Source organism: Chroicocephalus ridibundus, chromosome 4 (genome assembly GCF_963924245.1).
Source record: "Chroicocephalus ridibundus chromosome 4, bChrRid1.1, whole genome shotgun sequence".
NCBI lineage: Eukaryota > Metazoa > Chordata > Aves > Charadriiformes > Laridae > Chroicocephalus > Chroicocephalus ridibundus.
Window position 1 is genome coordinate 76,417,797 of NC_086287.1, and position 13,898 is coordinate 76,431,694.

The following is a 13,898-nucleotide window of genomic DNA, read 5'->3' on the forward strand; positions in this document are numbered from 1 at the left end:
GCTCCTTTCATCTTCTCACAGGTGTCAATTTGGGCCTTCACCATAGAGCAGTTCTCAATTTTTAGTGAATGGGCAGCCTCCTCCCTTCCACAGCAATACCTCTCATTTCACTTCTTTTTTCACCTATTCCTACACCAGCTCTCATAACTGAAGATGTAGCTCTTTTTCAGTCTTCCAGCCTAAATCCTTCACAGGGGAAACGTGCCGTATGCCATTGCACTTGCAATGTTCATTACAGTATGTTAGTAACTGTAACAGCGGTATTAATAATAGCAAAATATTCTTGGAAACTGAGATGGACGTTTTCATCTAGGTCAGCTTTCCTAATGTCCATTCCCCGAGTGTGCAGGTGCTAGGATTAACTAATGATCGCTTAAAAGGTGCTTATGATGTGCTCCACTAGTTCAGACATGTTTCAAAATTAGCTGCCTTAAAAATTTTAGTCCCTTAGTAAATCAGCACTTAGTGTACTTAGATACACTACATATTCCATTGAAAATGTGGTATAGGGATTCTGCAAATCCACACTTTAATGAATGTTTATAAGATGAAAAGTATTTTCCAGACATATTTTCAGTGCAGCTGTAAAGGTTTTTTAATACTGTAATAAAATATTTTAGCATATTATAAGGCCACCTGTGTTGAGAAATAAACACAGATCCATTGCCTAACTGGTTTATTGAAATATTTTTCATTATTTCAATGTCAGTTACTATATATAGCCTCTTCACTGGGATCTCAAAACAACTGCTTCTGTTGACTAAAGCAAAAATAAAAATCTAAAGAAGAAACCTAGATGTTTGGATGGGGAAAGATGGGAAAAATGAACACTTGTTTTGCCCATCTTCTTCATTTACTCTCATATGACTTCAAATGAGATGGAGGAATGAATGAAAATAACATTTTTTTTGCTTGTTTGTATACCATGTGGGAAACTGTAAACATCTATGGATTTTGATGACTATGATTGTTTCCCAAAGAAAAAGAATTTTAAATCTTTCTTTTGCTCTAGTGTAATGTGCAAAACATAGGAGAAAATTAAACAAAATGGTGGCAGAGCTGGAAACAGTGCTTCCCCATTTGCAAACCCTTTCTCTAGCCATTCAGATGTGAAATCTACTGCATGACAGCATTATCCCCAAGTATTTCCCTCTCATATAAACAGATCTAGAAGAATATGTGTCTTGGCTTAGCTGAATCTGTTTGGCAGACTGTTTAGCAATGGGGGGAAAAAACTTCTATATGTAATTTTCAGTAAGATTAATAAACTTACAATGAGTAGCCCTGCCACGTCCAGGTCACAGTATCCTAAGGAAAAAAATAAAATACAGAAATGTATGACAAAACCACATGAAAGTTAGAGAGAGAGAAGTTACAATATAAAACAGACACAAGTTTAGTAAAAGCAGATGATGGTTTTATAGTCCTGTAGTGAAAATAAATAAAGTTGTCACAGCAACCAGGATTCTTTGCCTTAAAAATTTGGAAATAAGGATGGCAGAATGTTGATAATATCAACAATTGGGAATAAAATTTATACAGTTACTTAGATATTTTAAATCATTCATTCTGATCCAAATAACAGAAGTAGGAAAAAAATAATCTAGTAAGACTTTTTCAGAGGATTTCACCAATCCCTTGAGAAAGGCGCCCTCAATAAGTATGTTTGGTTTCGTTTTTAAGGACATTTATGCATTGGGAAACTATCATGCTTTTTTTGCTTTGCCTTTTTTTTTTTCTTATTCTATGTTTATTACTTCTTACATATAATTTTTACAATGTATACTGCAGATCCTTAAATCCTATCAGTGAAATGCCACACCAATTCCCTTTAGTGGTTCACGTCAGTTTTGAAATTGATCTGTAAAAGGATTTTACAAAGGAATCTTTGTAAATAACAACAACAATTAGGAATGGAAAGTTTGTTCTTTTCTGGATTTGATGGATGACCAGATAATTAAAAAAAAAAGTTAACAAGTTGCTAGACTGATGTCCCAGCATTACACCTGTCAGAGAAGCAGAGCCATATGGCTGGACCCCAATACCTGTTAGAAGCTTTTACTCAGCAAAACAACGGAAAGTTGCATGAAAAAAACCACCTGCAAAGCTGCCCCCGAGGTGCCTGAAGGAGGGGGTGTTGGAGGTAATGCATGGCTCAGCTTTGCTTTTGTTCAGAAACTTTGTGAGCCCCTTTGCAGCAAGAGTATTTTGAGCTTAAAGAAAAAATGATGACTAGTAGGGAAGTTGTGTGCATTTTAGACTTCAAAGTACAGGCTCTGTGGCTTTGGAGGAAGTTTCTAACTTCCGCTGCAATACTCTCCCGTGCTCCCTCTTACTTTAACTATAGCTAAGAAGCCCAGCAGTAAGATTTTCACAATCAGAATAGCAGCTACATTTGGGAAGCCCAGCTGCTTCGAGGAGCTCTCCAATGCTAAAGCTCAGGACAATACATTCTTCAGTGACAATGCAAAATATTTATCATAGGTACCACGTAAGTCGGGATTTTGACTTCCGTATTCCTAGTTAGTGATAGAACAATGTTCTGCTTACCAGCTTGTTGGGGTATCGGAGCAACACAGGTTGCACAGGGACTTGTGGAACAAAGGCACCTGCAACCAAAAATTGGAACTGATTGTTAAGACTAAGCTTATTACAGCTGTTGGGAGTTTTAAGTGATTCATGTAAAACATGGTGTCTAGGAGACACTGTTAAAAAAGGCAAGAAGAATGGGAAGTATTCTTTGTGTTGTGGGTTTTTTGGGGGAAGCGGGGGGTTGGTATTTTGTTGGGGTTTTTTTGTTTTTTTTTTTGTTTTTTTTTTTAAATTAGCAGCACAACTAGCAAGATGTCAGGACAAAAAAGGGCTAGTCTCCATTTCAAGGAGAAAGCTGCCTAAGATTCCTGAACTGTTCAAACTCATTTTCTGTGTATTACCTCTCCATTGACTGTCACTCATTTCAAAGGATTAGATGCTCACAAGGCTGTTGAGCCTTTCCTGAAGCCTTCTCTGTTTTGATCATCTTCCTAAGTGATATGGATCTGAGCACGTAGCACTGGTTTTGTAACTTTGCTACCCGAGACACAGTACAACAGTAAGAAAGGAGCACAAGACGGCTTTAACTGAAGTGCAGCACAACAATCTAATGATCAGTGATGCTATCAAGTACCTTTATGGTTAAAAATATCTATGGGCCTGCCTTGCTAAACACTACGCAAAGAGATTTCATAATTTGGTTGCTAAGCCTTGCACGGCAAAATTTACAGGAATCTAAGACAGCATGACTGTAAGTTGAGCTAAAAGAACCTCATAAGTAGCATGTATTTTGGTAGTTCATCTCATAATAATCACAGTCAAGTTTCTCGGTAAATAAAGTAGATGAAAACTGTACCCAGAAAAAAACTCAACCAACTAACTGTGTACATCATAGGTATTCTACGTCCTGCAAGTTACCAAAAATCAGAAAAGTAAACTGACTAGTATAAAATAGTGGGTTTAGTGCCACTGAAACTTTACTACATCCACTACAGTGCCGTTGTGGATGATGTATCTGCAGAAGTATAGGCCTTACCAGACCTATCAAATTAATATTTCACACATTATTTACCAACAATGACGAGACAAAATCTCTCACCTTGTTTAAATGTGATCAGGCAAGATCGGTTTGTGCAGGTGCCTTCTGGGAAAATCAGTATCTTGGATTTAAAGAGAAAGAAATACATATATACACACACATTTCATAAAAAGATTATATTTCAGCATCAATTACGTACAGGCTGACTTTTCATGCAAGCTCAGTGACATGTTACGCTGCATCACAAGAATATTATTATTGCTTCAAAAGGAAATGAACAAATAAGTGAAGGATGCTCACAGTAACATTAGCCTGTTAATGATGTGATCCATCTTGATTTGGAAACAAATGCTTTGTAACAGAGGAGTTCTTGGGAAAGGCCTTTATCAGTTCAGAAATATGGTACAAAAGGCCTTAAGTGTTTCACTTGAACTGGTGAGTGTTGGTAATGATATGAGAATTGTTCCTCTGCTGGCGGCTCCTTATTGAACTGCTGGGTGTACAAACATCAAGAGTCTGGGCTGACATGAAGTGCATAAGGTCCTTGAGCCTTTACAGGCACAGATGCTATCAGCGTGAGTCGAGATGCCAGCTGCGATGAGAAGATCACAGCTGGAGGGATAGCTGGAAATGGCAGAAAGAGTATGTGCATCTGCGATGCAGAGCTCTGAAGGCGTTATACGCCACTATGTACCCTCTGAACCTGAATGACTCAGACACACCAAATACCCAGAATGTTTCTGAATTAGTGTCTGGAAGATACTAGATTAGATGCACAGTGATCTGCAATGTGACACACCAAATCCAGCCCCCTGTGGAATACAAGGAAGCTTTATGTTTCTCATATCGCTAGAGGATCATAAGCAGCATTCCAAAAAAACCTCAGCACAAGAACTGGTCTGGATCAAAAGAGTCTTCAAGGTGTGCTCCCACTTCAGTGGGAATGAACAGGTCATGGCTAGATCAATTAGGTCATATCCAAGAGACACAGGCTGTTTCAAAGTACGATAGAGACAGCTGCACATACTGATTTACGTTTAGCCTTTGACTATGCATTCTGTAATCAGAAATTATTTGCTGGTACTATGGACACAAAAATGGGTATGTTTCTGCTTAGCATATGTCATAAGCCACAGAAAACATACTAGTGACTGACCAAAGAGTAAGTAATCAGTCCCTCCTTCCCTTCTGTTTTGGTACATGGCTGGGAGAAGCGCTAATCAGAACCTCATGCTATTAACAAGCCCATGTGCTGCCCAGCCTGTTGTGTTTTGGTTTTAGGTGGGGAGTATGGGGAATCCAGCTACTTTTCTGTTGTGCTGAGAGAATGCAGCCCAGGCACTCTGAACAGGATATGACAGATATCATCTTATGGTCAAGTTTCTCAAATAAAAAAAAAAGAGGAGGAGGAATATGTGGCCAGGGCATAGGACTAGGGATCACCCAGTGACACTCCGAGTCTGCTGACTCAGTCTTGGAGATTCCCAGATTACTTGCCTCATAGACTATTTATGCCATGATAGACATCTAGTTTTGATGCCAAGTGCAGAATTGGTATAAAGCCAATTCCCCTTTCCTCCCCATGGTGTTTTCAGCGGAGATTAGGTATACCAGAGCTTTGCTGGAATCACTTCATCCATAACAATTTAGCAAATCACAAGCATCAGTGTAATTTGTAATCATAGCATTACAAAAAAAGCCTTCCTAGCTTAGACATGTGCATGTTTAAAATCCTCCATATAACTGACAAAGTGAAAAGAATAATGGAGGCTCTAAAAATATTTACTGCAGCTTAGAAAAATGCATTTATGAGTTAAATTAAGGCAGCCTAAACATGAACTAAAAAGCTTTTTGGAAGGTGCTTGCTAAGTAAAAATGATGCATGAAACATCTAAATAATGACATTTCAAAAAAAGTGGCAAGTGTTGGTCTTCCCTCAGGATGAGAAGCAGTTACGCTTGAACGTGGTCTGTTTCTAGAGACTATTCACAGAGCAGAGCAGTGCATTCAGGTCAAGCTGCCATAAGGATACCTGCTCTGAAGTCTATATTTTCACTAGCCTCTTTAAATTTTCCTCAAGAGCCATTCATTGGAACAGAAGTGAAGGAAAAAGTAACTCTTCTCAATCATTTAGGAGGTGGCCAATTATGACTAAATAGATCTTGTGACTTTAGCTACTTAACCAGTCACTTCTTTGAATTTTTTTATTTTAAGTAAATTAACCCTTAAGAAAACAAGAACTAATCCAAAACACAAAGTGTGAATTTATACACAAATCCACAGTGTATTTATGAAGAAAGGTCTTACATCATTGACTTTATTGTCCAGCACCGTGGCAGTGATACTATATTTCTGGTGTCTGAAGGCAACATCGGAGCACAGTCAATGCAAGGGAAGAAAGCAGAGAGGCACTGCCAAATGAGATGTTAGTAGGTTCACAACTGTTCCAGGTTTTTCTTCTTGCAGAGGATGCAGTTTCCATCTCAGCCCCTCTGCCTGTCATAAAAGCAGCAGAGTTGCTGCCTCAACATTTTTCTTCCTCCAGAGCAACCCCTGCTCCATTAGCTCTTCAAGATGGAAAGCCACCCAAGGCCTAGAAGCACAACAGCAGCTTGCTGCTGAGGAATGACCATGGGAAACAGCGTGCACAATCATTAACTATTGCTTCCATGTTAAAATCTTACCACAATTCAGGCCAATTGAAAAGTCTTGGTTTTACTGCATTATTAACCTAAAGACTGAACCGAATTTCACCTCAGCCATTCTTCACATGCAAAATTGATGTTTTAAGCTTACATACTGTTCATGCTGGAGCTTGGACAGCTCGGGTTACTCATCTCATCGACTGCTCATCCACAAACTGTTGTGAGCACAGCTCTGCAATAGCTTCTCACACATGAGTTAGGTTAAGAATACTGATTCACATATACCAATTCAAGTCATCTGTTACACTGATGACAGCTTGTTAAGACTTAAATAGGGAAAAGAGCAGGCCAGGAGCCATATGCATTTTGGAACAGCAATTAGTACTGGATGGATTTTGTCATGACAAAACTTTTTAGGCACCAGCCTCTCGTCTTCCTTTCCTAAACCAGTCATATTACCTGACTGTTGACTTCAACTTTGTACATCAACAGAATCCTGTTCAGCTGGGCACTTGAATAGTAGTAGAATATTTATTACCTGTGGCCACTGGCCTCTTGATAATGCTCGTTTAGTTATCTCGGTGACGGTATTTTTTCGTGAATCGGGGTCTTGACGAGAAACTGACACAGGCTGAAGGGAACTTAAAATTGCTGTGAAAGAGATAAAAACGTTTATTTTTCTTATGCTAGTGCTTAGAAAATACATAGGTTTAAGGCTCCCTTGTAGCAAAAATCTTGTTATTCTCATACTAGAAGACAGACTCTGCACAAACAGCTTTCAGACTAAATAGATAAGAAGAGTATTATTATTGTCCTTGTTCTCCAAAACGGGAAGTAAGACACAGAAGATGTATCTACACTGCCAGCTGAGAGCTTTACAGTAGGTATAAATGTGCCAAATTCACCCAAACACATTCTGCTAATATTGCTGTTATCTTTCACTGAGCATTCCAACACAGTTCTAAGGAAAAAACCTGATCGGGTCTCTGCTCATGAGCCACACTCAGGCCTAACTCATGCAGACTGCAATCAACAAACACTTTGAGCCTCTCCAGAACAAGTAAGATGTCCCTTTTCACTTACAAAAACCACACAGCTTATGTGTAAATTACAGAAAAAACCCCCACCCTCATTTCATCAGAAGTCTACATCAGAATGTGTGGACCTTTTGAGATGTGATGAGAAACTTGGGGAAGAATTATCTTCTATGTCCCACTCCTGTGCTTTTAAGAGAAGGTCAATTTATTATCAGTTAGTTTATTTCCTACAAAGGCATTTCTCTGTGTTGTGTGCCGAGTTTAGTTTTGGGTTACTGTTGGCTTATTCTTTTAAGAGTCCTATAGAGATAAGAGACGTACAGCCAGCAGAAAGTCTACAGCTGATTCTAGTAATAATGCAAATGGGAATTCTTTTTTTTGCCAAAAGGAGGAGAAAATAATAGAAGCATGAGTCATCTGATTTTCTCCATTCTCTGCATTTCCTTTTTGAGTAACTTCTTCTTTATTCTTTCCTGGTTTGACTCTCATTAAAAAAAATCCCTAACAGTGCCTGCAAGTTTAAACTTACAAATATGGTATTTTCCAGACTGCTGTTAACTTGGGTCTGTTTTGAAATAACCTTCACTAATCCGTGTTCTACATTTGTGGGCCACCCTGTTAAAAGACAGCAGTCGAACGGATTTCTCAACCTTCTTACTGGGAGACTTTTAAGAGAAAGCTGCTAGCCTGAGCAGTTACAAAACATGCTTTCCATATAAAGAAAATCTGAAGTGATATTCTATTTCATATCTGAAAAGAAACAGCATACTTTTAGACATTTTGACTAATTCAGAAAGATAACTTGTCCCAGGGATTTCACTGGAAATAATCTGTCAGTATGTTTGGAACTTAAAGATTTAAAGAAGTCTGCCCCTAAATCACTATCGGAGATCAGATTTCTAGCCTCATGTCAAATTACTGACTTCTAACATTTTATTTTTTCATAAATACTTACTGCCAAATACCGGCGTGGACAGGTTCTCTGCTCTAGACACTATTGATGGCATTCCAGTTGGGGCACAAATAATGGCATCAAAAAAGCTTGAATGAGGAGCTGCAACAAAGATTGGGGCTTCTCGCAGACTCGCTATTTTGCCTTTTACTTTAACTTGGAAACCCATTACGAAGAACAAGGTACGAGTTAGGCATGAGAGAGTTGTCTGGATCATCCTCCTTGTAAACAGAAACACAAAAATATCATCCATCTTACAGTTAGTATTTCTTTTTACTTCAAAACAGAAGCCCATGAAAGATTTCCTAGGTCTCAGCAGCACTGGAGCCAGGCACAGGGTAGCAACACTACTCACTGGGAGAGTGTAGGGCTAAAGGGAAAGCAGTAGGAGTAGGGAAGGAAACATCACCTTTTCATGTTGAAACCAGATTATAATTTTAAAGATAAGGCAAGATACAGCACCTTACAAAACCCTCCTCCCAGGTATGCTATTTCTCTTGCCGTATCTTATAGCATTGTAGAATAACACTATTGCAAGGGGAGGGTGGGAAATTAATGTCCTTTTTGTAAGAACTTACTTAACTTTTGATACTGTTCTTTTACTATCAGTTTCAACAAGTAAGATTAAATGACAGTGTTCCCGTACTGGAACACATTCCCTCAACAGGGGACATGTTCCCTTCACGGGACTCCCTGTAATCTCTTGGCCTTGTTAGAACTCACTTCCCTTGTCTCCCCCTCCTGCGTGCAGCTGCGGTACATCACAACTAGGAGGGAACTGCATTACTCTGAGGTCAGAAGCTGAGCAACTGAAACCCAGAACCCACAGAGGCAGCTGTAAAATACTCCTTCAAGGGCAACATAGCTAAGAGAGGAGCTATTAAAGCTAATTTTATCATAAATTATAGCACAGCAGGAATGAAGAAGGCTACACAGAAAGTCGGCCTATGTAATGTTACCAAATACTTTTCTTAATGAGTTTTTTTCTCAAATATTCCTATCAGTATTATTCCTAAAATAAGTCCTGGCTTACAAATAGTCTATGAAGATTCTTATACAGATTTGTTTTAGCCTCAAGACAATTGAAAATCTACCTATTTAAAAAGCTATTGTTGTAATTTTTTGTAAAACACACTCACCAAAAAGTTGCTTCACCTAAATGGGTAAAACTAAGATTTGGCTGAGGACTGCTCTTTAATCAAAAGGAGGAAAGGAGGGAGAGGGGAAAAAAAAAAGCTTTAGACCCTGGTTTTGTGTTATTAAAAAAAAAAAGCAAAACATCAGACCACAGAGCTTTCACAAATATTGGTCACTTTTTACCTTCTCCATCCTTTAAGCGGCACAGATCCTTTGCCAGGGTGACGGAAAGTTGCAATTGATGCAAATAGCCACGCTATCAGTAAAAGGAATGCAATGCATATGGCACGGAGGGGTAGCAAAATAATTCCCTGAAGAACAGTCTGGAAAAAAAGAGGGGAGAAATCTTAAGAAATGGTATCAACAGGAATGACACTGCTATCTGTGTAGTAACCTTACATGGACTTTAAAATACTGACATTACTGCTACGTGATTTGGTAAGGAAAGCATTACAGTGTTCAAAAAGGGAAGGCAGTCATTCACAGCATTTCATTTTCACTTTTGGATTCCCATTTCAGCTAGAACTGGAATGAGTATTTGAGTTTTTGGCTTGGATGTTGTTAGACAGAGATGGTAAACAGAGTTTGCTGACTTTAGTTTATATTTAGACTTGGTCTGCAGCATACAACCAGTTCACGAGTCCACCCAGCTGATACGTATCTCCACGACAGAGCCTTCTGTCACTAGCTGCCTGTCTAGAAGCCAAGTGAGATTGTTAAGATGACTGAAATGTACTCTTGCCCTTTCAAAATGACAAATCTTGTGTTGAGTCACACTATTGCTGCAAGTGATCTTTACTGCTTGGAGTGGGGCAAACACAACACGGCTTCCTTTCCCCTAGTTGGGACTTAAGCAAAATGGAGTTTTCAGTAAAACCGAACGTATGGTTTAAGGCAAAGGTTCAGACTTCACAGCACTGTTGAAGCTGCTGTAGCAGCTCTTGGTTCATTGCCTTTGTAAGTGGTTTGCTCACTGCCTGCAGTAAACATAGAGCAGAACCCTTCTGATTATGAAGATTAATTTCTTGCCTCCTGTTTGAAGCATCTTGGATACGAACGTCTGTGCTTGAATTTTTCAGAATAAATTGAGAAAGCTTAGTTCCCTTTCCTCCCTGCTATCAGGAAGCTGTTATTAGCTTGCTTTAACTTGAAGCAAAAGAAACTATTGAGAGAGTTCTGCTACAGTCACAGCCAGCCAAGCTAGGTAGCAAAACTGGTACAAAACAGATCCAAGCCAAGGCTGCGGTTTGCTGCTGCTTTGGTTCTTCATATGCATTTGTAAACAGAGTGAGGTGAAGGAGAAACACTAACACGCCCTGGTTGCCAATAATCCTCAAATATCATCTGCAGCCTCTCCTAAGGAATTTTTAACTTGCATTTTTTCGTGCACAGCTCCAGGAAGCAGGTGTATTGGCACAAGGTTGTTAACAGACAGCTGTGGTACTGGGCAGAGCCGGAAGAAATTAATTGTTTTACCCCAGCAAATTAGGTTAGAAACTATATCCTGAAGGTTGGCCTTTATGGCGCAACACAGCACTATGCAGATTGGGCAAGCCCAGAGCTGGGAGGCAGGTGAGCTGTGTCAGCTTGCAGAAGCCATAGCCTGGCATTCCTGGTAAGCTAGTAACTGGTTCAGCTTCTTCTGGCACCTAATCCAGCTCAGCTGCCACTCGCTGATGAGGATCAGCTCTGTGTGTGTACATATGCACAAAACAACACGCAGAACTGTAATAGTGAATTTTTTTTTTTCTAATTTGGGCTATGTTTCGAAAAGTCCCTTAAAACTTACATGAGAGTACATCAGTGGTCACAGACTGACAACTCCACCAGTTCAGAAGTACGGTAGAAGTTGCTGAAGGAGAGTTATGCTTATGAGCTTACTATTTTTTATACCTTACTAATTTTTTTAGGAAAATCGACAGCTCAACAACAGTGTTTCTCTCAAAATCAACCTTTCTAGTCAGCTCTTCAGCAATGACTACTTATTGTACAGGAAAAGCAGGGCTTTTAACAATAAGGGAGTTCTACAAAACAGTTTGCAACTTACATACTTGAGCTATGATTATTAAGCAACACAATGGATTTTATCTCTTTTCTTCAAAAAGGAGCAAATGTTTGTAGTGCATTTGGAATATAAGCATCTTTGAGTATTATTTATACGATTCTTTAATATAGTGGGTTGGTTCTAATTGGCCTCTCATCAACATGGTCCTTTCCCTCCCCAAGTTCCTTCCACCTTCACATAATGTCCTCATTAATATTCAGGAGAGGCTCTGGCATCTGGCTCTAAACCCTCTGATACTGAAAAGGATTAACAGGAATTTTGGGCCTTCAGGACTCAGGTCTCTGTTACAAAAGGCATAGTGACAACAGGCCAAACCTGATAGTGGATACACAGTGTAAATTAGGATAAGGCTGAGAAGCAGGTACATGGTGGGCTGCTTATGTTCTATAAGCACTGCCACGTAACATGTCTCCAGGACAGATCTGAACATTTAGGTATGACCGTTTCCTTCTTGAAGCATACAGTGGTTTTTTATATAAAAGCTGTATATAACTAGCACAGGAATTTTAACCATAACTTCATGGACAAGAGGAAAAGGACTGCTCTGGATCACAGAAATGGATTCAGTAGCTGGGTATGAGAGATTTGGCCCTGGAGATCTATTGCTCCCACTCGCTTTATGGGAGTTGTGGTGAATCTGAAAGTGTCAGGTAGCAAGTTAAATCAGCCAAGACTCCTCACTTGTCTCCCAAAATCAGATGTGTCTTTTTTTCCTCCATAGGCATTCTCTTGTATGATGATCTGTAGTCCCAGTTCAACGTTTCAGCTGCATTCAGTTATGCAGAATGGGCAGCATAAGCATAAATCAGCATGTTTTGACTTAAAATAACTTTTTTCTCTATGAAAAAAGAATATTTATGCACTGACCTACAATGAAAAATAAAGGATGCAATAGAAAAAGCAAAACAATCCCTTCCTAAAAACTTTAATAAATTCATTAATCTATTTTAGGCAGATACGCAGGTGGTACTGATCTGCTGATGCAAGCTATTGGCTTTCTAGGTCACTGTGTAATGAGGCAGAGTTGATTTCTGCTCCATCAGCTGCAGACTAGGGTAAGAAAAGGACAGAAAAGAGAAAGGTCAAGGTATGCTAGAAAAGAGAAAGTATAGGAGAAAAGTATACAGAAGAAAATGCAGGTATCACAAAGATAGAATTATTCTGAGTCATCCAAAAAACCTTTCCCCACTTTTGGAATCACCCGTGTACTTTCTATTTATGGTATCTGCACCAACTGCACTGCCTGTCACTGCGGTTGTGGCAGACACCTGCAGTAATCCTTGCAGCCCCGGTCACACTCTGACCGGTGACTGACCCTTAAGCAATATGCGGGATTACACTGTCACTGATGTCAGGAGCCAGGGAAGGGGAAAAACAGGTCTATCAGAAAGCCACAGAATCCAGTTTAAAATTTTGTTCAACTTCAGCTGCTGACAAGTTATCTAGAAAGCAGAAGAGCAGGCTGGTGACCAGAAGGAAGCCCAACTCCAACTGAACTCCCCTGACATCTGAAACTGTGCGCAGATGGACTGTCTCCCAAAGCAGTACCCGCCTAGCAAGACAGGGTATTCCATCAGCGTCCAAAGTACGCTACAGCTCTCCACCAGGCAGACTAGCAGTTTACTTCCATGCACAGGGTTAAAAATAATCTTGCTTTTAGCATTCTGGCTATGCCATTAAGTAGTTCACCATTACATAAATCCAGCGAGCATCTCTCCTGAATAAAGGAAAATCTAGTCATGACTTAACCAGTATTTGTGCTTTGCAGTGCAGTTCAGAAGTTGAGAGGGCAAGTGAGCAATCAGGATGAACAGAACTAAAACTAAAAAATGAAAAAAATCCCAACAATGAATTGCAGCCAGCTTCAGTCAGAAGATGGAAACCAGAAACATTTGAACAACTGTTTTAAACTTGTTTGGCACATGCAGATGTTTACCACAGCACAAGTGAGCTTTGTTTTGCACATTCTAAAGAAAGACAAAAAAATCTCATTGGCTGGTAAACTACTACCAATACAAGGATTGGCAAAAAATTTGTAAAATCTACTCTATTTTTCAGTCTGGCTGCAGCCTGTTTTCATATTTGAAGCTGAACGAAATGCAGACAGCTAGCCCGTCTCACTTCAAAGCTCTATTCATCACGGCACAGCAGCCTTTACATTCAAGGTGTTCACCGACATAAGAAAATCCAGCTTTGGCCTCCCAGTTTTGAATTTATATCTATTTTTATCGGTGTATGCTAAAGGAATAGTATAGAATAGGGGGAATATAGCAAAACAATCTTTAACATGCAAGAATGGAGATACACTACACTTGATTTAAATGGGAGAAGAGACATTTCCCTTTTTTGAAGTTTATAGTAACACCCTCTGGTTAAGGCTCTGATTCCCAGCTGGTCCAATAGGCAGGGCTGGGCAAGAGAGGAGCAGACGTTTACAGGATAAAGCAGACAGTAGGAAGTATCCTAGGTTCCACAACTGTAGCGGAAAAAG

The 13,898-nt window shown here is 39.5% G+C and overlaps 1 protein-coding gene across 1 annotated transcript in view; it reads right to left on the reverse strand.

Annotated features, from left to right (window-relative positions):
- The window catches only part of LPCAT2 (lysophosphatidylcholine acyltransferase 2), a 32,728-nt gene that overhangs the window by 16,798 nt on the left and 2,032 nt on the right, over positions 1 to 13,898 (reverse strand). Inside the window, exons 2-7 of the mRNA XM_063334314.1 lie at positions 9,526 to 9,665; positions 8,209 to 8,426; positions 6,755 to 6,867; positions 3,632 to 3,692; positions 2,551 to 2,609; positions 1,274 to 1,308 (exon numbers count right to left, since the gene is read on the reverse strand). Coding sequence (XP_063190384.1) covers positions 1,274 to 1,308; positions 2,551 to 2,609; positions 3,632 to 3,692; positions 6,755 to 6,867; positions 8,209 to 8,426; positions 9,526 to 9,665 — 626 coding nt within the window. The remainder of the gene's footprint in view (positions 1 to 1,273; positions 1,309 to 2,550; positions 2,610 to 3,631; positions 3,693 to 6,754; positions 6,868 to 8,208; positions 8,427 to 9,525; positions 9,666 to 13,898) is intronic.